The 25,159-nt window shown below is 43.8% G+C and overlaps 1 protein-coding gene across 2 annotated transcripts in view; it reads right to left on the reverse strand.

Moving 5' to 3' along the window:
• Positions 1–18,542: 18,542 nt before the first annotated feature.
• Positions 18,543–25,159, reverse strand: part of CPLX1 (complexin 1) — a 124,649-nt gene continuing 118,032 nt past the window's right edge. For both annotated transcript variants that reach the window (XM_032205414.1, XM_032205415.1), the window contains exon 4: positions 18,543–18,605. In XM_032205414.1, coding sequence (XP_032061305.1) covers positions 18,558–18,605 — 48 coding nt within the window. In that variant the 3' untranslated portion in view covers positions 18,543–18,557. The remainder of the gene's footprint in view (positions 18,606–25,159) is intronic.

The raw sequence follows: 25,159 nt of genomic DNA on the forward strand, positions 1-25,159 counted from the left end.
CATTTTCCAAAACTGTCTTACACACCAAGCTATTGTCAGACATAGACATTACATCCTGTATTACATTGTCATCTAACAGTAGCTCTAGGTCTTAGCTGTGTACCTGAGATAGCATAGCAAATGGTCAAATTGTACCAAACTGTGCTCTTGCAGGAACTGGGCAGGGCAGACCGACAGATGCAATTGGAAGGCATGATGAGAGAGTTTTCTTGCATGATCAACATTGCATGGCCTCCACTGATGCCAGAGTAGGGAGGGCCTTAAGGCAACATGTAGCATGTCTTAGTTAAACCCTACTAAAGGAATACTCACCTGAGTGGGTGGGAGAGTAACATAGTCATGTTGAGATGATTCCCATTCACAGGACAGAAGTTCTTCTCAGAGGCTTTTTGAACTCAATGATGTGACCTTGTATGTAATGCATTTATTTATTTATTTATTTATTTATTTTGCATAGGCAAAGCAAAATTCGAGGCATTGGAGGGTTTTGTCAGATCAGTATCTCTTTGAACCCATTGGGAAATGGCGAGGAGAGATCATTCTTTGATGAATCAATTAAAATTAATTTTCCTGCAACCAAGCCAACTGTAGACTCATTAATACGGGTAAATTTCTTGTTGGTCTGTCATTTTTCATTGCACTTTTATAACCCTGTCCCAACAGTATGAAAAGCTTAAGCATAATTAATTCTCCAGAATAAGAGACTTGTATTTTTTTCCTCCCTCCATAGCTCTTGGAGGTCTTCCTCAGAGAAGCATGAATAGAATTTCTTCATTGTCACCTGCCAAAGTCTATTGGTGACAGCAAGGCAGTCTGTGATAGTTGTAAGCCTAAGCCCCACCAATTAATGAAGCAGAATGGTGTTAAATGCCTGCAGAGACTTAGGGTGGAGCAGAGCCAGACATTCTCTGCCAAACAACAACAAACTGGGGGCAAGCTGTTGTGCATTATCTCCAAATTCAAGCTGACAGATGTTGCTGTTACGTTACTTATCTGAACACTCTGTGGTGACTGCATTCAGAAATGCTATATGAGCCTGGGTGAGGCACTCACACTAGGGAAAGAACTGGAGCCAACCTGGCTAAGAAATAAGCATCTTAATCCTGCCACTCAGAAGAAGCAAGTGCTGGAGCCCAAGGCACAAGGAACGGCCTGGCAACAGGGTGGAAGCTCAGCACAAGTTCAGCTGTCATTAGCTGCTAGCAGGAATTACAAATCTTCCTTCCTGGCCCATCAATACCCTAAAGTTGATGAAGGTCCCACATTCTCCCCAAACATGTAACCAAAGAGTCAGGATGCTGTTAACCAGACTATTAAAGGAGTTGTGGAAGGGATGTATGGAAGGGGGTATGGAAGCAGGAAGCAAGGTTTGCAGGTTCTGCTTTCTGTCACTGACCTGTATTCCAGTAGCATCTGGGGAACCTGTGGGTAGTGTAGTGTACAGTTGCTGGGGTGGTCTCTGGAAACGTGTGGATACCAGTTTATAAATCTGCAAATGAAAGCCAAGCAGAGTCGCCTTCACTGCCTGTAATCCATTCCCCCTCAGCTCCTCCTCTGCTCTGGGGAAGGACTTCTCAACATGCCTGAGATGGCTGGGGTAAGGAACAAGGGAACAAAAAAGCTACTAATCATATGCACTGGCTCTGTGAGGGAGAGTCATTGCTTTACAACAGCAGAGAGGCAGGGAAGGGAAGAACCCTGCAAGCAGTGTAGGGGCTTTCATGGAGGCATCACAGGAAAGATTTGTACGTGGCAGTGGAGCTATTTAATGCAAGAATGGAGATGATCAAAAACATTTGCACCTGGAAACGTTTCATCCCCTTATGTTCCAAAAATGAGAGAGTTTTGAGAAGGCATGTGACTGGGCCTTGTGGGCCTGTGCTTTACAGAAGACCGCATGTTGCTTAGTCACCAGGCAGACCTGGGACTGGGCCTCTGTGGTGGGCGGGGACAGCACATGGGTTTTCTGGCAGAGTTCACTTGTCAGAAGAAATAAACACATAATGCTTCAGAACTGGTTGGTAGTACCAGTATGTCCATAGCCAAGCGCTGAGTTTCCCAGGTTTACACACTTTAATTTGTCATTGCAGGTATCTAACTGCTCAGCAAACTGAGGCACAAGCAAGAGTGACTGTGCAGAGACTCAGAAGCCATAGAAGGGGATAATGCTGGGATGAGTATTTACCTCAGACTTGCCTCTGCAGTGCAGGAATCAGTTACCAGCACCTCATTTGAATCCCTTGGGCTTGCTGAGCACCCATTCCTTGTCCCATCACATTCTTCCATAGCACTCTAAGTAATGTTCTTTCTCACACTTTTTGCTTTATTTTAGTTACAAACTTTTGGTGCTGTCTTTGGATAGAATGAAGTCAGGAATTTACATGGTAAGAGAGATAGGGTTTAAGAAGCTTTTTACAGCCACTAGTAGACAGGTGTGTTTTATCATAATAATTCACTTTGTCGGTGCAATGCTCTCTCCCTCCCTTCTGGTCTCTTGACCAGACAATAGTGTTTGTTAGGGCACAGAAGGTATGCTGGGAGGCAGGACCCAACGGACAGGGCTCTGCTTATCCCCTGACATCAGCTGGTGCCATATCTGAAACCCTGGAATGTTGTTCCCCTATCATGTATGTCCAGTAGTTTACATCAAACCTGCAGCCCAGCTGGCTTCCATGGGGCATCTGGTCATAACTGGAGACTTCCATTCATTTAACTGAGAGTGACTACTACCAACCCTGGGACTACAGGACGTCGTACACAATGAATTCTGCATTTGCATTGCTTGTCATGCTGACTGGTGCATTGGGTTTACACGGAAAGAGCATGGTAGCAGGGGATCTGCAAGTGTGGCTTCTGTGAGCAGAGCCCAGCAGCTGCCCCATGTCAGAGCACAGCCAGCTCCAGCTGCTCCAAAAGGGACCTGCTGCTGGCCAGAGCTGAGCCAGGGAGTGATGCTGGGTGGGCCTCGGGGAGAGAAGATTTAAGAAATGGAAAAAACACTACTGTGCAATGGCAGCTGGGAGATAGGATTGTGAAAGGGTGAGGGAACAGCCCTACAGCCTCCAGGGGAGTGCCGCAGGAGGTGCTGCAGGCAGGCAGCAGCAGTTCCCCTGTGGCCTCTGCAGGGAGAGGCCCCTGGTGGAGCAGGCTGTCCCCCTGCAGCCCATGGGTCCCACACGGAGCAGATCTCCACGCTGCAGCCCCCCCATGGGTGGAGGAGCCCCCGGTGGAGCAGGTGGATGTGGCCTGGAGGAGGCTGCGGCCCATGGAGAGCCCCCGCAGGAGCAGGCCCCGGGCCGGAGCTGCAGCCTGTGGAGAGGAGCCCACGCAGGAGCAGGGGGTCTGGGAGAAGTTAAACATTCAGGAATAAGTGCAGGCAGAGGCTTTATAGGGTGGAACAGTCACAATTTACTCCTGGGGTAATCGTGGCTTCCACCCCCAGCCCATCCCCAGGTGAGGCCCAGCCGCCTGCTCAGGCAGGGGGCCTGGCCTGGCAGCCATCATGGTCGCCAGACCCCGGCTCCTCCTGTGGGACCCGACGTAGCCAGTCTATGTCCTCAGCATCGGCGAACCGCAGGGATGGTGGCAGCCTGTGCCTGTCCTGCTCCGTGTGCCAGGAGCAGCTGTGGATGAGTTGTCGCACTTTGACGGGGCTGCTCTCCCTGCACCGGGGCAAGACACTGCGGGACTGGTAGCTTGAGGGGCTCCTCCGCCGCTGCTGCTGCCCCAGCTGTGCATTGCGCTGCAGCCTTCTGCGGGGTCGTCGGGGCAGGCGCACGATCTCAGCAATGTGCCTGAGGCACAGTGGGCAGGTGTCTCTTTCTGCAGCCCGTAGATGGATGCACTCCAAGCAGAAGGAGTGCCTACAGGGGTTGATGCGAGCTTCGTTGGTCATCTGGCCCAAGCTGATGGGGCACGTCTCGTCCTCAGGAGCCTCCTCTGGCTGCTCCTGCTGTGGCCACCGGTTCATGGTGCCTGCAGCTGCCATGACGTGAAGATTGTCGTCCTCTGGGGGAGGCTGCCTTGGTGCCAGGTGCTTAGCAGCAGCCAGCGGTTCTCAGCACTTCCCTTGCCTCGCGGGTCGCCGTCAGGACCTCGACGCCTCAAGTGCCACCAGCAGGACTACTGCAGATAGAAGTAGGAAGAAAATCTTCTAGCAGCACAGACATTAGCTTTCTAGGTTCAACCAAGTTGTCTGGAGTACTGCAGCTGTCAACATTCTGCATATGGATTGCAAACGTTGCTATTGGAATGGCAAATATACTTAGGATGGGTTATACTTGGTAAGACTACGCTTAGGACGGATGAGGTACATAGATGTCTATACATTTGAGAACATTACCGAAGGACCTCAATAGCTTGTGCTCAACAAGGATGGCTTCGCGTGTGCCTCTAGCAATACCTCCACCTCTCTCTCTCTCTTTCCAGCCATTGAACCTCGAGCTCTCAAGTCCCACCAGCCGGACTGGATGCAAGGGCCACACTCGGGGCATTTGTAGCCAAGACCTTTTGTGAGGCCACAGGGTGATATCAGAAGGGTCTTGGGGTGCCCCTGATGGTGGCACTGACAGAGGCCTCCTGACTATCATGGAACAATGCTGTTGTGAGAATGGTGCCCAAAGTAGAGCTTAAACCAACTAAGTTAGCTGAGTATGTAAAAGGTCAAAACTGCTGAAGCAGTTAAACAATGACTGAGCATGTGCAAAACGGAGAGAAGTACAAAATGAATAAAACCTTGAGCCTTTCATCAGAAAGCCCCCAAAGCGCGACCACCAGAGGTTACTGTGCCTGTGATAGTAGGAGGGTTTGACCTCAGTGCCAGGGAAGCTCATGGAGCAGATTATCTTCAGTGTCATCCTGTGGCACTTGCAGGGCAACCAGGCAGTCAGGCCCAGTCAGCATGGGTTTATGAAAGGCAGGTCCTGCTTGACGAGCCTGATCTCCTTCTATGAAAAAGTGATGCACTTGGTGGATGAGGGAAAGGCTGTGGATGTGGTCTACCTTGACTTCAGTGAGGCTTTTGACACTGTTCTCCACAATATTCTCCTCAAGAAACTGGCTGCTCATGGCTTGGACTGGCACACGCTTCGTTGGGTTAGAAACTGGCTGGATAGCCGGGCCCAAAGAGTTGTGGTGAATGGAGTCAAATCCAGCTGGAGGCTGGTCACTAGTGGAGTCCCCCAGGGCCCAGTACTGGGGCCAGTCCTCTTTCATATCTGTATCAATGATCTGGATGAGGGGATCAAGTGCACCCTCAGTAAGTTCACAGATGACACCAAGTTAGGTGCGTGTGTCGATCTGCTCGAGGGCAGGAAGGATCTGCAGGAGGATCTGGATAGGCTGCACCGATGGGCTGAGGTCAACTGCATGAAGTTCAACAAGGCCAAGTGCCGGGTCCTGCACCTGGGGCACAACAATCCCAAGCTGAGCTACAGGCTGGGAGATGAGTGGTTGGAGAGCTGTCTGGCGGAGAAGTACCTGGGAGTATTGGTTGATAGTTGGCTGAGTATGAGCCAGCAGTGTGCTCAGGTGGCCAAGAAGGCCAACAGCATCCTGGCCTGTATAAGAAGCAGTGTGGCCAGCAGGGCTAGGGAGGTGATTGTCCCCCTGTACTCAGCTCTGGTGAGGCCGCACCTCGAGTACTGTGTTCAGTTTTGGGCCCCTCGCTACAAGAAGGACATGGAGGTGCTTGAGCGGGTGCAGAGAAGGGCGACAAAGCTGGTGAGGGGCCTGGAGAACAAGTCCTACGAGGAGCGGCTGAGAGAGCTGGGCTTGTTCAGCCTGGAGAAAAGGAGGCTCAGGGGCGACCTTATTGCTCTCTACAGGTACCTTAAAGGAGGCTGTAGAGAGGTGGGGGTTGGTCTGTTCTCCCACGTGCCTGGTGACAGGATGAGGGGGAATGGGCTAAAGTTGTGCCAGGGGATGTTTAGGTTGGATGTTAGGAAAAACTTCTTTACCAAGAGGGCTGTGAGGCATTGGAATGGGCTGGCCAGGAAAGTGGTGGAGTCACCATCCCTGGAGGTCTTTAAAAGACATTTAGATGTAGAGCTTAGGGATATGGTTTAGTGGAAGACTTGTTAGTGTTAGGTCAGAGGTTGGACTCAATGATCTTGAGGTCTCTCCCAACCTAGATGATTCTGTGATTCTGTGATTCTGTTTAAGGGGACACTCCATGCACTGCACTTATGTACGTATGTAGTGGACTTTATAGCAGGCAAATGGATTTTCATCTGAACAATAAATACATCTAAATACCTGTCTGTCACCTAGTCTGCTGTAATTTTGTTGGTGTCATAGCCTACAATAACTTAGGAAGTTGCATCTTTTTCAGTTGTTTAATCTCATCACTCCCAAGAGTCTTTCTGACATTTGGTCCTTGGATAATGTTGACATGTGTTGCAAGAGTCCTTAGAAAAGTCTGCATACATAGAGAACTCTTACAGCTTTGGGGTGGTTCTTATTGGGAGATCTCAAAGAGGCATCAGTATCATTATATTTATCCTCACTTCACCATTGTGGGAAAATGGGGAGCACTGTAGTTGTGGCTTCTGAAGTATTCTAATAACTGGGTGGTGTCCTCCTTTGTGCTGTGCATGGGGATGGTTCTCCACAGCCTGTTCTTGTTCATGACTAGTGCTCCTGTAGTTGTAACCTAACCCTCACAATCTCAGTGAATGAGAGAACTCATACACCCTGCTTAGGAAATTTCCATTAAAATGCTCTCATTTTTCTTCCCCTGAATGTAGTGCAGAGCTGTGCTGAGCTGACCTAAAAAAACCCTCATGAGCAATCACCATCTGCCAGCCTATGATTTTAACAGAGTAGTGGACATTTTATTTTTCCTCTCTTTGCCATAGCTTTTTAAGCTAGTTTGGCTCACCTCCACACTAAAAATGGCTGCAGTCACACAGAAGATGAAGTGTCTTGTTTTTAGAGAGAAACAAGACATCATTAGGAGCTTCTTAATGATATTCCCTAACATTACATGAAAAAAAAAAAAACTACACACACCTTGTGTCTCATCCCCATTTAGCACTGTAAAACCCAGTTCTTCATTTAATCTTCTAAATAGGAATGGCTGTTAGTCTGTAACCTGTGTGTCCAAAAACAGTTGGTAATCGAAATGCTAGAATTTCTTCAAGGGTTATTTGGAAAAAAAATAAAAGTAGTGGATTTTTTCCCCCTATTCTCTCAAGTGAGTTTCTACACCAAGATGTTTTTCAGAGAGATAACTTCTATTAATCTATTCATTTATAAATGCATACATCTGAAATGTTCACATATGGACTGTGATTTGCCATGCTGAGTCTTCACAATAAAAGGGGATTCTTTGTGGCTGAGGACTGAATATCTGATGAGCATCTGTTCAGCTGTTGATAGGATAGAGAAACTTGGAAAGGTGTCTCATTTTCAACAGTTTAAAAGCCAAATGCTAGATATTGGGTCCCTGTATGCAGAAAATTCACAGATTATCTGTCTAAGGAACCGTATTAGTAAAGAGTCCCAGCTCAATCATGCGTGGGCTTCAGCGCAATGGCTTAGATAACCAAGTTTGAAGTGGTTGTACACATACTCTGGCTATTTTCAGCACTGATCAAGTGGAAGTTGAAATAGAATAGATAGTTTTAATACATTAATTCCATATCAATGCACAGTTTCCTTTCCCATGCAACCTGGCCTTTGCTTGGTTGTGTCTTCTTCTAGAACCAGTAGTTGAAAAACTGGAAAGATTTTGTGTGTGTGTGTGTGTGTGAATTTAACAATTATTTTTATCTAAAAATGAAATAGAACTGAAATACATTTTTAGACAGGCATTTTTTGCATGCTGTGGTCTAAATCACTCACAGCCCATCTGAAACACTTGACACATAAGTTTTAAAGAAGCCTTTTTCTAACTCAAAAAAAAAAAAAATCTTAGCTGCTGCAGCTAATAGCTGAGCTTGCCTAATATACTGCTATATCTGACCTCCTAACAGAACAATATGATTAAGAAAATATTAAGAAAATCTGAAAGAAAAAAAAAAAAAAAAGGTTGCCATTCCACAGAGCTAGCAGAATTCTGCTTCCCTTTAAATACTGAAAGTTCAAGAGAGTATGGGTATTTGACATCACATGCTCTAGCCATTTGCCTTTTAAATTGTAGCTTCACTGTCCATCTCAAGACATCTCTAAAATCGCCAGAGACAGGATGTAGCAGAGCCACTGTCAACAGGGAATAGCCAAGTGCAGTTATAGTCTTGTTTTACATGGAGAGAGGAGGAGTTTGGAGAGAGAGTATTAAAAATCCTGGCTGATATTTTGTAATTGGCATACTCCTAGTATGCCAGTACACAATGATGACACAATGCCGTTCTGTGCATTCGTACAATGTCGTGTTGGCTTTTCATCTGGAAGTTGGATATCTTCCCCGAGAATGTAGTCTGTGCCTCCATTGGTGTCAGTGAGCACTGGGAGCATGTAAGCAGGCAGAACATTGCATTCTAAAACTAATGTCGAGAACAGAGATCACTCTGGAAGTTACGGCACCTCCATCACTGGAGTGCTTTTTCACCATAACCACTCACGATATGCCTGCTGATTTCTTTGTGTTCCACTCAAGAATGTTTCACCTGACAAAGTGTGCTTTTAAAGTGGGGAAAAGTAGATTGCACCAGCCTAATTACTGGAATTATCTTTCTGCATATTTTTAATAATAAAGCAGATGTTGGTTCCAGAAATAATTTACCTCCACTGCAGAATGAAGCCTGTCAAAATCAGCTGCTTTCCCTCTTTGGTATCTAAACCCTCTTCCTGGAACCTGCTGCTCTGATAAGGTTATTCTGTGTTGTAGTGGGTTTACGTTGCAAGGTTTTGGTAGTGGGGAGCTGCAGGGGTGGTTTCTGTGAGAAGAGTCCAGCACCCACCCCATGTCAGAGCAGAGCCAGCTCCAAAGGGACCTGCCACTGGCCAGAGCCAAGCCAGTAAGTGATGCTGTCTGCTCCACTCAGAGCATATTTAAAAAGGGGTAAAAAGATGCTGTCACACAGCAGCTGGGAGAGTGAGGAGTGAGCACCAGCCCTGCAGCCCCCAGGTGAGTGCCGCAGGAGGGCAGGAGGTGCTGCAGGCAGGCAGCAGCAGTTCCCCTGCGGGCTGTGCAGGGAGAGGCCCCTGGTGGAGCAGGCTGTGCCCCTGCAGCCCATGGGTCCCACATGGAGCAGATCTCCACGCTGCAGCCCCCCCATGGGTGGAGGAGCCCCCGGTGGAGCAGGTGGATGTGGCCTGGAGGAGGCTGCGGCCCATGGAGAGCCCCCGCAGGAGCAGGCCCCGGGCCGGAGCTGCAGCCCGTGGAGAGGAGCCCACGTGGAGCAGGGGGTCTGTGGAGAGCTCAGCTGCTCACCCAAGTAAAACCACCACAGTCAACCCTGAGATTAAGTCTCATGCTCTACATGTGTGGGGAAGAAGCCACGGTGCAGAGAACGGGGGTTCCTCGAGCTGGCTGTTTCTTAGGGGAGCCAGTGAAAAGTACCTTCTTGATCTGTTAATTTCCTCAAACACAAATCTCACATGGAGCTTAGAGCAAATAAAGAGCTTGCCCCTGCAAACCCAGGTGGCAGTGACACTGGCATGTATTGGTCATAACAGCATTGGGCTCAGTCTGAGTAAGTATTGTGGGATGCAAATAATATGGGCTGATTCTCTGTGAAAACCTTGTGGTTGTATCTTCTGATTGTAAAAATAAAAATGAATTTAAAACAAACAAACAAACAAACAAACAAGAAAAACAAAAACAAAAGCCTCATGCATGCAGCGGTCCCAAAGAAGAGTTTTCCTATGGGAAAGAGTATCAATATTTCTTTTGAGATGTTTATTTCACTTTCTTTTTTTCTAATGTGATGCAGTAGTTTTATGCTGAACATCACAACTTCTGACTTGTCCCTGAGGCAGTAAAATGAGGATAAGCTGTGTGCAACTTGCCACTCAGTGAGTTTTATGTATATCACAAGTTCTGGATCCAGTGGTAAAGTTGTTATCATTGCAAATCAGTTTTTCACTCTTGATTTTAAGATTCAAACATGCTTGCATATAACCATGGTCAGATGACTGTAGTTTGTTCACAGGAATGCTGCTCTGTTCTTCCTAAAGACAAATATGTAATAGCAAAACTTATTTTAAAATTGTGATACTCATATCTAGATGCCAAGTCTTATCAGTTTTTGACAAATTAATAAGTAAATAAACACCTCCATTAAAATAATGTCCGTGTTTCTCCTCGGTTATGTTTCTGTTCTATTTGTGCATCCACAACATTACTTTCATTCATTTCCCACTGTAGCCTGGTAGGAATTTCACAGGAAAGCACTGGAAAAATGTATGAAATCACCTTTGTGTTTGTTGTTTTTTTTTTTTCTTCTTTTATTGTCTGTGATTCCATTTAAAAAGAACATCATACCATTTACCCACATCATGCAGGAAAAAGTAGCAGGCAAATAACAAATGAAATTTACATTCACAAAGATTCTACTTCAAATAATCTGGCTGCTTGGAGGGTACTGCATGCATCTTAAAGAACGCTGGGAAGCATTTCTACTAGAAAATGCATTGTTAGATTGAGTTTTGCTCTGTGCATGTGTTTGAGCGAGAGAGAGAGGGGGAGAGAGAGAGAAAATGAGCAGTTTTTTTAATGGCGGTACTGAAACATTTTACTAACTCAGCACATGAAGAAACGGTATCTTGATAACATATTCAGAATGGATACAGACAAGTTTCAGATACATAAGACGTTACTTTGAGGTCACAACAGCTGATTTCTAACAACGCTTATTCTAGCACAGTAAGCTTGGCAAAAAGATGTATTCAGCAGCATTGGTATGGTGTTTCTTGATGAAGGAGAGGGGCTAGGAAGGACCTAAGCCAACATACGGTACTAGAAACATAGACAGAGGAACTCCAAAGTGATCTAGCACATGATCTCGTATCTCATTTTATTTTAAACACAAGAATATCATTCATAATCAATATTGCAGTCTGATTTCATATGGCTTTCTCTAAAGATATATGTGAGTTCACAAAGGTCAATGGCAAACTCAATTATCTGCCCTCCAAAAGGTGGAGGCCTTTGACTTTTTTTTAGTAGCCAGAAAGGTCTTGGAGCTGTGGAGGAAAATGGCTGCAGTGTGTAGCCACCGACCTTTCAGTGTAAATAAAAACTATTCAACAACCCTCCCCCCAAACAAAACATAACAAAAGGCAGAACAAAATGGAAAAAAAAAAAAAAAAAAGAAAAAGAAAAAGAATAACCAACAACAACAGCAACAAACAAAACTCATTTACCTGAGTTTGAACAGACCAGAGATGCAAATAAAACAATGGCATGAAATGACAAAGAGAAATTCAGAATCCAAACAATGAACCATACTTCTCTTTGGTCTTAAGTTCTTCAACACCTGCTTGAGTGCTGAGGGGGAGGGTGTCTGAGACAATGCTTTTCACATCCATACATGTGCCAAAGGTGTCAGGCACCGTGTTGGCAGTTCAGGGTGGGAAGGGAAATGGGTGGGCACCAGGGAGGGGGCAGTGCCTGCTTTTGAGTCTGTTCTGAGTAGCTTAGGCATTTTGGGGAGGGAGGAATGAATTGGGGAGAAGCCCAGAACTCATGCAAGGTGCCAAAAGTTACGTGATGCAAAAACAAGTAAAAACTGCCCCGTACCCGTGGTAGGTCTTCTGTCACGGGTGTTTATTGAAATAAAAGGAAAAAATAAAAGGAAAACCAGCAGTTCACACCTGACTGAGCTCTGTGCTGTCCATGGAGAACGGGCTGCTGTCGGTCTGCAGAGCTAAGGTAAAGAAGTGATGGCACAGCTGGGCTGGGAAGCTCCCACAATGAAAAACACTCAGCAAGCATTACTTAACAAGACACCTCTCCTTTCCCTCCTGCTCTGTGAGCCTCGCTTGCAGTGTACTAAACTCAGCTCAGAGTTCTCATGGCCTTTTTCAGAGTTTGGGTCTGGATGTTCCCACAGCTCAGGAGCTCAGCTCACAGAATAAAATACCTTATTTTTAATACTCTGAGGGCAGAAACACCACTACTTGTGATATTTGAGCACAGGCCATGCAATATCCTGACTTAGACCGATCAGTCAATGACACAGCTGTTGAGGCGCAGTTAGGAAAAAAAAAAAAAAGATACCAAATATGCCTCCTTTCTATCCCTGCTGACCCTCTCTTCTCTCTTTTCTTCATCTTCCACACACATGTGCACACACGTGTCCATCAAGGTGCAAGTGATACTGTGAAAAACAACAATCAACAACTGGCAGTACCCTCCAATAAATAGAAGACCGGGCAGCAAACCCTGATCCTACGCCAGGGACAGTATTTGGCTGGATGAAGAGGTGAGTCCATGATGGGGGCTAGGGAAAGGTCAACAAGCAAGTCTTAGAGAAAGCCCAAAGCAAAGCAGAACAAGCTCATCTTCTTGTTTGTTTGTTTGTTTGTTTGATTGATTGATTGATTGTAGACTCCTCCAGAACAAGGCCAGGGGAGAATAGGAACAGATATATTCCTTTCAGCAAGGGCACGTGTATGCTGCTTCTACTTATACATTAGAGAACACAGGCCACTGACATTTGTCAGAGTTTTTCGGAAGTTTTGATGTTGGCATGTCAGTAGATTTCACTACCAATGAGTGGCTGAAGCAAAGAGCCTGGCTGTCTGCCTTTTAGTTTTCAGGGGTGTTGGATTTAGTTCCCTCTCAGAGCACCAAAAATAGCTGCTGCCTCTGTGACAGGAGAGTTTTCAGTTCTTTGAGGTCTACTTAAACAGGCTGAAATTAGTAGTTGCTGAATTTGCATGGGGTGAGCAGGACACTCTCCCTGGAAAATGATAAATTGCTCAGCACTACTGTGCCATACCCAAGCACTGATAAAGAGATAAAGAGTGTTCTGGGTCATTAAAGTCTTAGCAGGAGACACTCATCTTGCTTTAAATGAAAGTTAGGGCAAAAAAAAACACTGACATTATCTGAAAGAGTAAAACCCGCCTTCTGTCTTCCCTGCAAAACCCATGGTAGCGTGAACAAGACTGAATGTGTCTTGTTTGCGGGTCCAACTTGACAGGTTGCTTCTTTATCAGCTGGTTCTGACTTGCAGATCAAATATCCTCAGCCTCCACCTTGGGTTTAGTAGAACCTTAGGACTGAAGCCAGTTGGGAAGCAGCGAGGACTGCTGGTATACCCAAATAGTAAATGGATGAGGAGGACAAAAAATATTTCTTTTGTATCATAAAAGCTTTTTCTTACTTAGAGATGTGCTAAAAGACAGAGTTCACATTAGTTCATATTAGTTTATGTAGTTAAGGTAACAAGCCTTAACGATGATGCTTCTGCTACCTTGAAAGGATGATAAATACCTTTTAAAATTTATTCAGGGAAGTACTGGAATCTTTGCCTAAACTCAGTTGTGCTGAACAAGTGAAGTAAAGAAGTTCAATTGGAGTAAAATGTTTTATTTTAGGTACATAATGAGGTATTTCAGATTGCAATCCTTTTTGTTGTCATTAGAAAGCAGATATTTGCTTCCAAATCTGTTCCAGGTACTTTAGAAGGATATGTTGCTCCCATGACAGGGACAAACAATGCTAATTTTGCCAGGCAAACAACGATTCTCCTACAAGATTGTGAGACAGGGATGCTGTGATGCTCTTGCAGCAGCTATGTAGAGATGTGGCCACATGCAAAAACATAGGATCAGCTCTTCAGGTAACAGGCCAGATAACTTAGTAAGTGACTGTGTTCAAAATAAGTCTGTTTATATATGCAACTGCATATGTGTACTAGCAAGTCAACTTCTCCAGTAGAATTTGGCTTTTCTTTTGCAGATACTCAGTGCTTGTAGCACTGTACTGGAAAACATCTGTGTCTAAGAAAGGCTTTCAAGATAATAGAGAGATTTTTTCCTACCTTACTAGAATCAGTGGATGCCCCACACTGTTATAATACTAATTAGCTCCTGCACAGCACTAGAGGAGCATTGTGCAATTCATCCTTACTATATCCCTTTACAGTAGGTATTGACTGAAACCTATATTTTACAGCTGGAGAAAATGGGGCAGAAAAATAAGTGATCTCCTCAAGGCAGCAGAGTAACTTAGCATGAGACAAAGGAGGCAAATGTAAGATCTCAGGATCTTCAGGGCCATATCTAACATTCAGGCCACCACTCTCTTCTACAGCTGCAGAGAAGGGTGGGCAGGACACAGCAGTAACAATATGCTGCAGACCGAATGTCTGTCCTGAAAGCACTGCTGGGAATGAGATTGCAGACTACAGCACTAGGCAGAAAGAGGAAGTTTAGTTAATTAGAGTGACCAAAATTCTTGGACATTGACTTCAAAGGGGTGGGAAGGACCTCTAAGAGAGCACCCCACACCCCACTGTGGTTCCAGCTCTCTGTATGGCACTTGTCAGACCAAATCTACTCCTTCAAGCTAAGTGTATGGCTAATTCCCAAAGTGGCATGACTCTTGCTTAGATTCTGAGGCATTTAACTTCTGCCAGCATCTGAAGGCAGATGACTCACTACTTCCACAGTTCTGAGTGATGTCAGCTGTGTAAGCCATGCATGATTTACCTTCCAAATAATCTCTTATTTATGCCAGTGATGAAATTAAAACTGAAAAGCTCTGATTCCACGGGAGAACTGAGACATTATTTCCAAGGGCAGATGTGGTCAACAACAAATGGCTAGTGTGACCCAATCAACAAGAACATTAATAAAAATAACTAATAATTATCATCAATAATAATAATAATAAATGATTAAAGAAAATTAAAGAGGCCACTGTTCACACTCAGTGAACACTTCTTCCTGCTTTGGGTCAAAATGCATGTGAGGTTGTTCCTTTTCTATGCTTAATGTACAGTTGCCTTATTTAACATACATATTACTATGGCTTATAATAAAAGTTGTGTAGTCTGCAGCTTTTTAATCTTTACATCCATTCAGAGGCATCTACTGGATATGACTATGTACAAAAAAGGAATAGATGAGTCCTGGGGTAAGAAGGAAAGGGAATAGGCAGAGGGGAATGGGAAGCGAAGGAACTCCTAGTGAGCAGTAGAGGATAGAGGTGGGCAGGGCTGCGTGATGGATGGCAAGATTGTAAATCCCCATTGGGCAAAAGAGAAATCCTTTGCAGTACTGTTAGTGCCCATCTAACAGTCTGCAGCTATCACTTCTTGAACATGTCCTGCAGGGGCCCTGGTAGGTATTTGATGACTGTGTCTAGAATGCTCTCTTCTTCCTCCTCCTCCTCGTCCCCACAGCCAGGAGGGATCGCCTTCTTTGGACGCGTCAGACTCCCTTCAGCATTAGCTTCCAGTGCAGCCTGGGCCTCTGCTTCCTTTTCCTCCTTCTTCTTTATCCCATACTGCAGGAGAGAGAGAACACATTGTCAGTCACACACTGGACAGGATAGCAGATGAAGGCAGCCATCACACATGATGCCTCATATGCACATCACTGGAAATGTTCTGCTTTTGTTTCTTCACGGACCCCCAAATTATCAGTCCTAACAACTCTTGCCTATATACAGCCCAGTGGACGGGCAGCTCTCTCCAGACAGGATGGTCAGATGCTTGGATCATTCAGAAACAAGCATGGCAGAGAATCTGGGACTATATAGCTGTGGGTTTAACAAAGACAATACCAGCTGTGTGTGTTAATACAGTTTTGGGGTGTTACTCTGCTGCTGTTGAACCTACCCTGTTCTATTACCAAGTCTGATGCTCAAGCTCTTCATCTGAAATGATTTTGAAATTCCATCTGCAACATTTTACAGTAAAGCATTATGGAGGAGGCAAAATGTCAGAAACAAACAAACAAACAAATAAAACAAAATGGAAACACACAAAAAAACTATTCTCAACAAAATAAAGCAAACCAGAAAGGACAGACCACAGTAAAGATGACAGTTTTAGATATTCTCATGTGGGAGATTTTCTGTACCAGCCCATCCCTGTTCTTTTGGTATAAATGGGACAGAAAGACATCTCAATGAAAACAAACCTTCATAAGAAACTCTGGCTGCATGTGCACACCAGACTCTACACTTCTTGGAGTAAAGCTGACACCCTGTCTAGAGAGAAACATCTTTATGACTGCAGGTATAATGGATACCTGAAATTTGCCACTCCCATTGAGAATTAAAGGCATGCAACTATGACTTTGCATGAATAACCAGAATTTCATTTTATGATTTTATATTCAAAATGCTAGATTTAATGGGAAAGTAAAGATATGTCTGAGTGAATCAGACTGAGCAGAGGAGTGCTGTAGTATCCCTGCTCCCACAGTGACATGGATTTTGTTTCCAACTTCTAGTTTGGAGGCATGTCCAAGGAAAATAATTTCTGCACTCATCACTCCTCAACCTCCACACATTTCTGCAAAAGTGTTTGCACTGAAATTTTAGAGATAATAGTGATGATGAAAATAAAATCAACTCAAACTGTCACATGTAAATCTACAGCAATAAGGATACCTGCAAGCTACCTTCTTTATCACTTACAATTATTTCAGTTCAGCTACACTAGAGAGGCATTTGACCTTTGTGAGGAAGGGGAAGGGCATTCAATTTTGCTGAAACAGCTGTCAGCTTCAAAACTCTTGCTGTGTAAGAGCCACTCTTTTATTTCCGCCTAAATATTAACTACAGTACCAAAATGAATTAAGATTGCTCTCAGTATATTGGAACTGTGAGGTAACTAGCCAATCTAAGCCCTGCAAAAGCTAGCAGAACACTTTGTATGAACAAGGACCTCTGAAAAGAAAATTAGATATGATTTCAAAAAGATAAAAGAATTGTGTTGGTACAAAGTGTTCAGTATTTTCTCAGTATCAATAGTCATCATTCATATTTAGGATGACAGTCTGCAAGGTTGAAACCAGCAACTTCAAAAATAGCTAGTTCTCTAAATCAGTTCTTCCAAGCCAAAATGTTCATTAATGACATTTATCTTACAATTTTTATACCCAGTGGATGCCAGTCACACCAGATTTCATGGGGGAGATGCTCAAGACAAATGATGATCTGAGGCAAAGGAAGCATCTGATTGATTTGCAGCCACAGGGCTGAACACTAAAAAAGAAGATCCAACATAGTGTAGCCAGCACTGCAGGGGAAATGAGACATGCTGCAAGCCTGCAAACCACGTATGGCTGACTTGTTCCTCTCAAGTTACAGGTAAATGTCCCCAGGTGTTTCCCAGCATCTTTTATCTACAGACATGACTTTGCTTTGCCAGCTACAGGAGAAGTAGTGGAGACAGCACAAATCACAATAACTCACCAGTCCTCTGCAGCTGCCAAATCCTCTGTCTCATTACAATTACCAGCTCATGGCCAGTGGACTCTATAGCTTGTGAACTTGTTGAACAAACATCCAGGGCACAGGAAACTAAAACAACTAAAACAAAACAACCACTCAAGTGCTCAATGGCCCTCAGTGACTTGCATGGTGCTAGACTGCCCTTAGTTCTTACAGTGTATGGCCAGTCTTACTGCTTATTCAGTGTTATACTTTAAGGATGGTGGTAATTTTTAATGCTGTTTATAATAAAAACATAATGTTTTGTAATTTGCAGGTGAATTAAATGGTATTTTTTAGGATTGAAATTGCTTCAGATGAAGTTGCATTATAGTGAGTCCTAAAGTAACAGGTACAAAATTAAAACAAGCATCTTAGTGTCTTCACTTTAAATATTTTATGTTAAGTCAATATATAACAGAAATATATGTATATATATATAACCAAAAACAAAAACAAAAACAAACAAACAAAAAAACACGTTTTTCATTCTCTGGCATTCCTGAAGATGGGAGAATATTGCATTACCTCCAAAACATGTGAAGGATGAGAACAATTTCATCTTTTTCTCAAAGTTCAGCCCCACAAAGTTTAATATCAGAAGCTGCATTTGTGTGATTATCTGCTTGACCTTCATTTATGCCACCAAACAGTTAATAGCATTTTAAACTACCTTGTCCTTACTATGCTGTTATATGAGTAGTGTTTGCACTGCATCATATGTTGGTAAAAAACGGTAGGGTGGAGTCCTCAGGCATCAGTTGGAGACTTTACCCCCCACTCACTGACTGCACATCAGGAGAGAAGCAGGCGAACAAGGCTGCCAATGACCTACAACTTACTTCCACTATTACTTCTGCTTTGCACAGGAAGCCGAAGCAAGTGCAAGATCCAGAAACAGGCTGGGAATTAGATCTAACTCTAATGGTACTAAGGGTAACAGGGAATAGTGGGACTGATGAGCCAAGGTGTGATTGCAGCTAAAATGTCAAAGCACTAAAAATATACTTAGTATTACTTATGACAAGCTACCACTGCTTGCTAAACATGAACAAATCTCTCTAGCAAATATCTAGGTCACAGGATAAATAATTCAGTAACATCATATTTAAGACACCTGCGGAAAGTTGCTACTTATCTCTGGGTCAGTGTTGGAGCTGACTCCTCAGGACGACAGCAGCAATCAAGGTTCAAATGAATGGCTGTCTGTGGGTTAGATTTGGAACTGACTCCTTAGGATCAAGTGATTTCCCTGGAGAAACTAAGGAAATAAAGAAAGCCACGGTCATGGAGTTTTGAGAGAAATACAAAGACAACTCCAAAGATGCAGGTTGGGACCAGCAGAAGATACCCAGAGAAGAGAATCTAGGTGCCTGAGAACAACTTGCTGCTAAGGTGAACATCTCAACCCACTGACTTGCACAAGATGCCCCTGGGACTTCTGTACCCTGGATGGCGACTCCTAAGTACCAACAGAGTGGGCTTGCTGACCTTGGGAGACCTTGGGGATCTGGAGGAGCTTAAAATAATCACAACATTATCCTACTAATATTTACTGTGATTGTATGCTGTTAAGATTATTATAGTCACATGCTGCCAGTTGCAATATTTAAACATAATCATATCATATTGCACACTTCCAAACTTAAACAAACATAACATACATAATTGTATCTGCTATTTCCATGGTTGAACTAGCATATTTTATAAGTCTGTGTAAGTTATTTTGTATCACTATGTATATACTTTATATGGTCACATATAAAGCTTCTTTCATCACTGGGAATTTTCACTGCACAATTTTCTTCCCTCCTAATACATGGACAAGCAGATAATGAGAACTGGTGCTCTTGCTGCTTGCTTCAGACATGTCTTGCAGAACATACTTGCAGTGTCAGCTGCTGTGAATGTAAGGAAGGTACACAAAGGAACGCTTAAATCTTTTCAGTAGAGAAGGAACCATGTTCCCTTGGCTAGCTTGACCTCTTCACAGCTCTGACTAGCACAAGGTTCAGCTGACACAGTGTGCATGTGAAGCCCACAGTGTGCAGCGGGATGCAGGTAAATATTATAATGCTTTGCTAAGACAAATCCATGAAGGTCTTGAGAGATGGAATTCTGTAGTGGAAAAGCACATCCTAGGAGGACCCATCTAAAGGCTGGACTAGATGAACTTAGAGGTCTTTTCCAACATGAATGGCCCTGTGATTCTGTGACCAGCAGCTGTCAACCAAGTTACAGAATCACAGAATGGTTAAAGACAGAACGGACCTCTGGAGGTCATCTGGTCCAACCCGCTACTGAAGCTAAGACACCCAGAGCAGGTTGCCCAGGACCATGTCCAGGTGGCTTTTGAAGATGTCCATTGAAGGAGACTCCACAAGCTCTCTGGGCAACCTGTGCCAGTGCTCTCTCACTGGCACATGGTAAAGTTTTTCCTGATATCAGATGTAACCTACTTATCCCCGCCTGTGTTGTCCCTCCTGCAGATGTCAGGGTGGTTAAAGTCCCCCAAGTCTCCTCTACTGTGGCTACACCTGGATGGTTGGTATCTGGAGGTGTGCATAAAGGCATCCCACAACACAGCTCTGCGCCATTTGCGGTGATGGGAATTGTTCATGGTTGTCTTCACCATGGATGACTGGCAATGTTGCTGTTTCACTGAGAAAAAAACTCTTCCCAAGGCGCTCTGAGAAGCCTGAAATTAGTCATCAGTCTGCATCCCAAGAAAAAATGCTGCATATCAGCTAACAGTTTACATTTCTAGGAAAAGTTTGGCATACAAGTGATGCTGGTTACATTTCTTTTCAGGGAATTAATGGTTTTGTGTGGTTGCTGAGTCTATGAACAGATGTGGCCAATACAGCCATCTCTGGAACTGCTGTTTTATTTCCTTGTTGAGCTTTTAAAAGATATCTGAGAGATTTCAATGCATGTTTCTTATCTTGCTTCATATACAAATTACAAGACACCTTTTCTCTTCTTACACAGCCCTGTCTATGAAATTTAATTCACATTCCACCCCACAACAACAATAAAAACATAATTATCAGCCAAAGTTGAAAATATATATTTAGAGAAGACGATCAGAGGGCAACTTGCCCACCCTGCTACCTCAGGGGTCACCTTGACCTGAATATGTCTTTTTCTTAGAGACCTCAGCTGCTGAAGAATTCTCACCTACTCTGGAACTTTGCAACCATTTACAATTAGAAGATTTATCCTTGTAATTAACCAGATTAATTCTGAAATTCCTTTTTAAATCAAAGAAATCTGGAAAACTGAAAAGACACAGGTATAAGAAAAAGATTTCTCTTTCAACTGTCCTGTTGGGCTTCACTTATTATTTGTCATGCTATTCTTTCTTCTTCATTACCAAAGGGAACACTCATCTGGTGTTCTTCCAATCTTCACGTTATTGACTCATGAAACCTTCTGCCAAGAACACATGTAGAATATTGGGTTTTCAGGACAAGGTTTTAGTAGTGGGGAAGACTGCTTTTCTCCCAGAGAAGAGTCCATCCCCATGTCAGCCAGGAGCCAGACCCAGCTGGCTCCAAAAGGGACCCACAACTAGCCAGAGTTGTGACTATCACTGATGCTGGTTGGGCCTCCGTGAGAGCAGATTTAAGAAAGGGAACAGACTGCTGCTACACAGCAGCTAGGAGAGAGAGGGGTTAGAAGCAGCCCTGCAGCCCCTGGGTGAGTGCCGCAGGAGGGCAGGAGGTGCTGCAGGCAGGCAGCAGCAGTTCCCCTGCGGCCTGTGCAGGGAGAGGCCCCTGGTGGAGCAGGCTGTCCCCCTGCAGTGCATCGCAGGTAGTGGAAAAAAGTTGTCTCCTTTCCTTCACCTTCAAAATGATGGGACTACTTTGAGTATTCCCTTTTCATTTACACAATATGCTGTGATATTTCTGAAAAGGCTAAGTATGAAGAACTTTCACATGGTATAAAGAGCTTTACAGTCTTCTGTTTTCTGCATAAACTTGTCTTAGTGGCATGCTACTGTACCACTTAATTTACCTGATATTAAATTAAATTTGAACTTTGTGGACATGGCAGAAATAGAAGTCCTAACTGTAACAAGTTAAAATGAATATGATATTAATATAGCTATCCCAGGGTATCTCCATACTGAATTCCCTTTCCATGATCATGTCAAAGAGCTTCACCCTGCAGCAGCTTATTTCATTATTCTGTCCAATTTATTGTTTGTAGCCTATGCAAAGCAGAAACTAATTCTCAAGATATTTATCTCCAAAAAGTGAAAATATATTCCTTTTGAATAGTGGCATACTATATGTGGACACAGCCTTATGAAAATGATGCCTTTGTTGTGATGTATATATAGCATACCAGCTGTTGTTATAGGAAACCTCCATTTCCTGTGTCTTCCCCATGTAAAACTGAGCTGCCACGATTGCTAACATGAGTCATGCTCAACATTTCTGCATCTGCTTATGTACACAAAATTTCATACATATATTTTGCTGAATAAAAAAAAAAGAAAAAGAAAAAAGTACATGCTATCTTTGGCATAAGCAAAAACATTCATATCTTTGTCTTAGAGTCTTGCTTTCCATTCTCAGAGCACTTTGTGAAGAGTTATTAAATAATCTCCCGGTAATTCCTAGGAAATCATTGTCCCCATTACATTAAATTGCCTCCAAGGCAGTGGAAGGAGATGGCACTGAAGCTTACAGATGTTTCTACCAATGGAGCAAAGCCAAATTTGTCAAGACAGAGGGAGAATTCCCAGTAGATGACTACATCCAACACCAAAGCTACCACTTGCGAAGACCCTGGTGCATGCTTTGAACACTTTGATCCCTTTTTTGAGTGGTGCCAAAACTTGTTATTTCATCATGAACCTGCTGTTGATTCTGCTCTTTCCTTTCCTCACTTTTTTTTTTTTTTTTTTTTCTTTCTTATAAATTACTAAACCAAACTGAATGGTGAAAAATCAGGTCTCTTATATCAGAAAGGCTTCCTTCCTGACACGGTTACTAGATATCTGATTTATATGGCATTGGCTAAGGCAGGGCACAGAAAGAGAGCAGAGTCTGAACAGTGCTCTTGCACAGTTAGAAGCTGAAAATCCATACACCTCAAGAAAAAAAGGAGCCACAGATATTCTTCACTTGTTCTAGTCATAATGTAAATTGCTTGCTCTAGCCTGACCCAGAAGAACATCTTTTGTGTAAATATGGCATGTGTACAGCACTTTCCTGTTTTTTGTCGTTGCTTGTTCTTTTTATTTATTTATTTTTTTAAACGGAGTAGTTTTCATTAAGCACAAAGAGAGACTGTTTGCAGTAAAGATAGTTATGCTTTGTGCATTAGTACATGTATCAAAATTTAAACAAATATTGCACATTAACCAGTCTGAAGGTCTTCTCCTTGGGCAACCAAATTAAGGTAGAAAAACTATAGCTGATGTTATGATTTCTGAGATCTTTATCTCATTTTGGGCAGGGGAATTTTTCAAGGACTGAATTCAGAGAACAGAACAAGAACAATTTTGTGCATTTGTAAAAGACACTTCATGAATTGCTAGTGCATTGATTACTGTGAACATTCACTGGACTAACAGTACGGAGGCCTCGAGTCAGAACCTAATTCAGGGATTCACCACAAAAACCTGAGGAATATTGAAGACTGTGTTGGAACTCAGCCAGCGCTCCTGGGTTCGCTAGTTTCTTTTGTAACCCACTGACCAAGTAATTGCTTGACCAAGTAATCCAGCTTGTTTGAAAGATCTAGCAGAACTGTCATGAAAGGAACAGACTTGCAGGAGGAATTACTTCAGGCAGGGGTCAACCATTTTATATTCTGGTGAGCTGCCTCCACAAGCAGGGCTAATCAATGACACCATGAAAGCTGTGCAATAGTTTCTGTGTTTTGCAGAGGCTAAAAGACAAAACTCATGGCTGGACAGAAAGCCTTTAAAACAAAGTTGATTCGAGAGTCCAAAGCAGGAACAAAAAACAATGCTTTGCAGATTGCCCTTGAATGATAATGACAAAGGTCTTCTATCAGTACACACTGCACTGTCAGGAGGTGACAGGTTTATGCTGCTGAATATCTACTTTCACAGCTTGCTAGGAAAACAGCTGACAACTGCCTGTGTTTACAGCTGGTGAATTGGAATATTCTTCCCAAGGTTATTTATTCTGTACTGTGATCAGTCTGGGATGATCAAGTCCTCTGTGCTAGCTGATAGCAGATGAAGAAGGTGGTCCTATTGGTCATAACACATGCACACCTCTGTAGGTGTAGTAGTTGACCTGGGTGGCTGGTCCTCTCCAAACTATGCCTGGCTCTCTCAGCAGTCTGACTGGTATTACAAAATGTCTCCATTATTTGACATATCCTAAGCTGCCAAATGTAGTCTCCAACTCCACCTTTGTAGAACTATGCTTAGAGAAACATGGACCACCTTGCAGACATGCAAAGGCCTGGAGAGATGCAATAGCCAAAAAAAAAAGCAGCTCACTGCTGCTTTCGTCCATTATTCCAAGGCTGACTCAGCAAACTGAGATAGAAAGATGCAGAGATCAGGGAGCACAGCATGCTGGCCACTTAGCAGTTTGCAGATATTAAGGCATAGCAGTGGGAGGATGATTTGTATACTGATTGGCATAAAGACTGTTTGGAGATGACAGAAATAGAGATAGAAATAGAGATAGACATAGGGACAGACACTGCTTCTGGAGCACTTTTTTGGCATGTTTTCCTCCTCACATGTACAGCCAGCCCTCTCTAAAAACAGCACCGTGGAACACCCAGGGCAATGACAGAAGGGAAACTACTCTGGGCAGTGGCAAGGAGGAGACTAAACTGTGGTGAAGAAACAGGCAGGTACAGATTATGAGGCTGGATAATCCTCTTCAGAGTTGTTCCTGTCCTAGCAAGACTACAAAAGAAAAGCTGCCAGCAGCTACAAACATGATAGCTTTTCAAAGAGCCGGATCCCCAATGGTGTATTTCTAGGGTACTACTTGGATGTCCATGAAATACTATCAGCTGGCTTAAGGCCATTTTGTCTGCTGAGTCTCCTCTTTGCCTGCTCCTACCCTCCTTTCCACTCTCTTCCATTTTCTCTTCTCGTCTTTCTAATCAGTTCATTTATCCCTGGTGTGAGGTTCAAGGAGTTGCTATAGAAAGGAAGAAAGACGCAGTCCTCAGAACACTTCTGAGCAGGCTTTTAACAGGAGGAGACTATTTCTGCCCATCAATTTATCCATTTAGTCTAAGCTCTGCCATGCAGTGTCAGAACTACCCAGTTACTATGGGCTCCCACAGTCAGCTCAGGTGAACTGACCCTTTATGCTTTATGACCAGTAATAAAGCAAATTGTGGGAAGGGGACACTTAAGAATGTTAGGGGATCATGCAAAGGTGACCTGTTAACAAAGCCTCCACCATTCAGGAGCAGACCTACTCAGGCCATTTCCTTAGGGTGCATCCGAGTCTTTCAGCCAGCTTTTCTGGGAGAAGAGATCACTTGTAGACATGGCTTCTATTATTTGAGACCCTTACATCCCCCAGTGGCACCGTCTCCCCAAGAATTCCTTGTGGCTGCATAGAATCACAGAATGGCTTGGGTTAGAAAGGACTTTACAGATCGACGAGTTCCAATCCCCCTGCCATAGGCAGGCACATGTTCTACCTTCAGCTTGCTCAAAGCCCCATCCAGCCTGGCCTTCAACACCTCCAGGGATGGGGCATCCATACCTTCTTTGGGCAACCTGTGCCAGTGCCTCACCACCACCTTCTTCCTAAGATCTATTCTAAATCTACACTTTGAGTTTAAAAC

The sequence above is a fragment of the Aythya fuligula genome, chromosome Z, assembly GCF_009819795.1.
Source record: "Aythya fuligula isolate bAytFul2 chromosome Z, bAytFul2.pri, whole genome shotgun sequence".
NCBI classification, from domain to species: Eukaryota; Metazoa; Chordata; class Aves; order Anseriformes; family Anatidae; genus Aythya; species Aythya fuligula.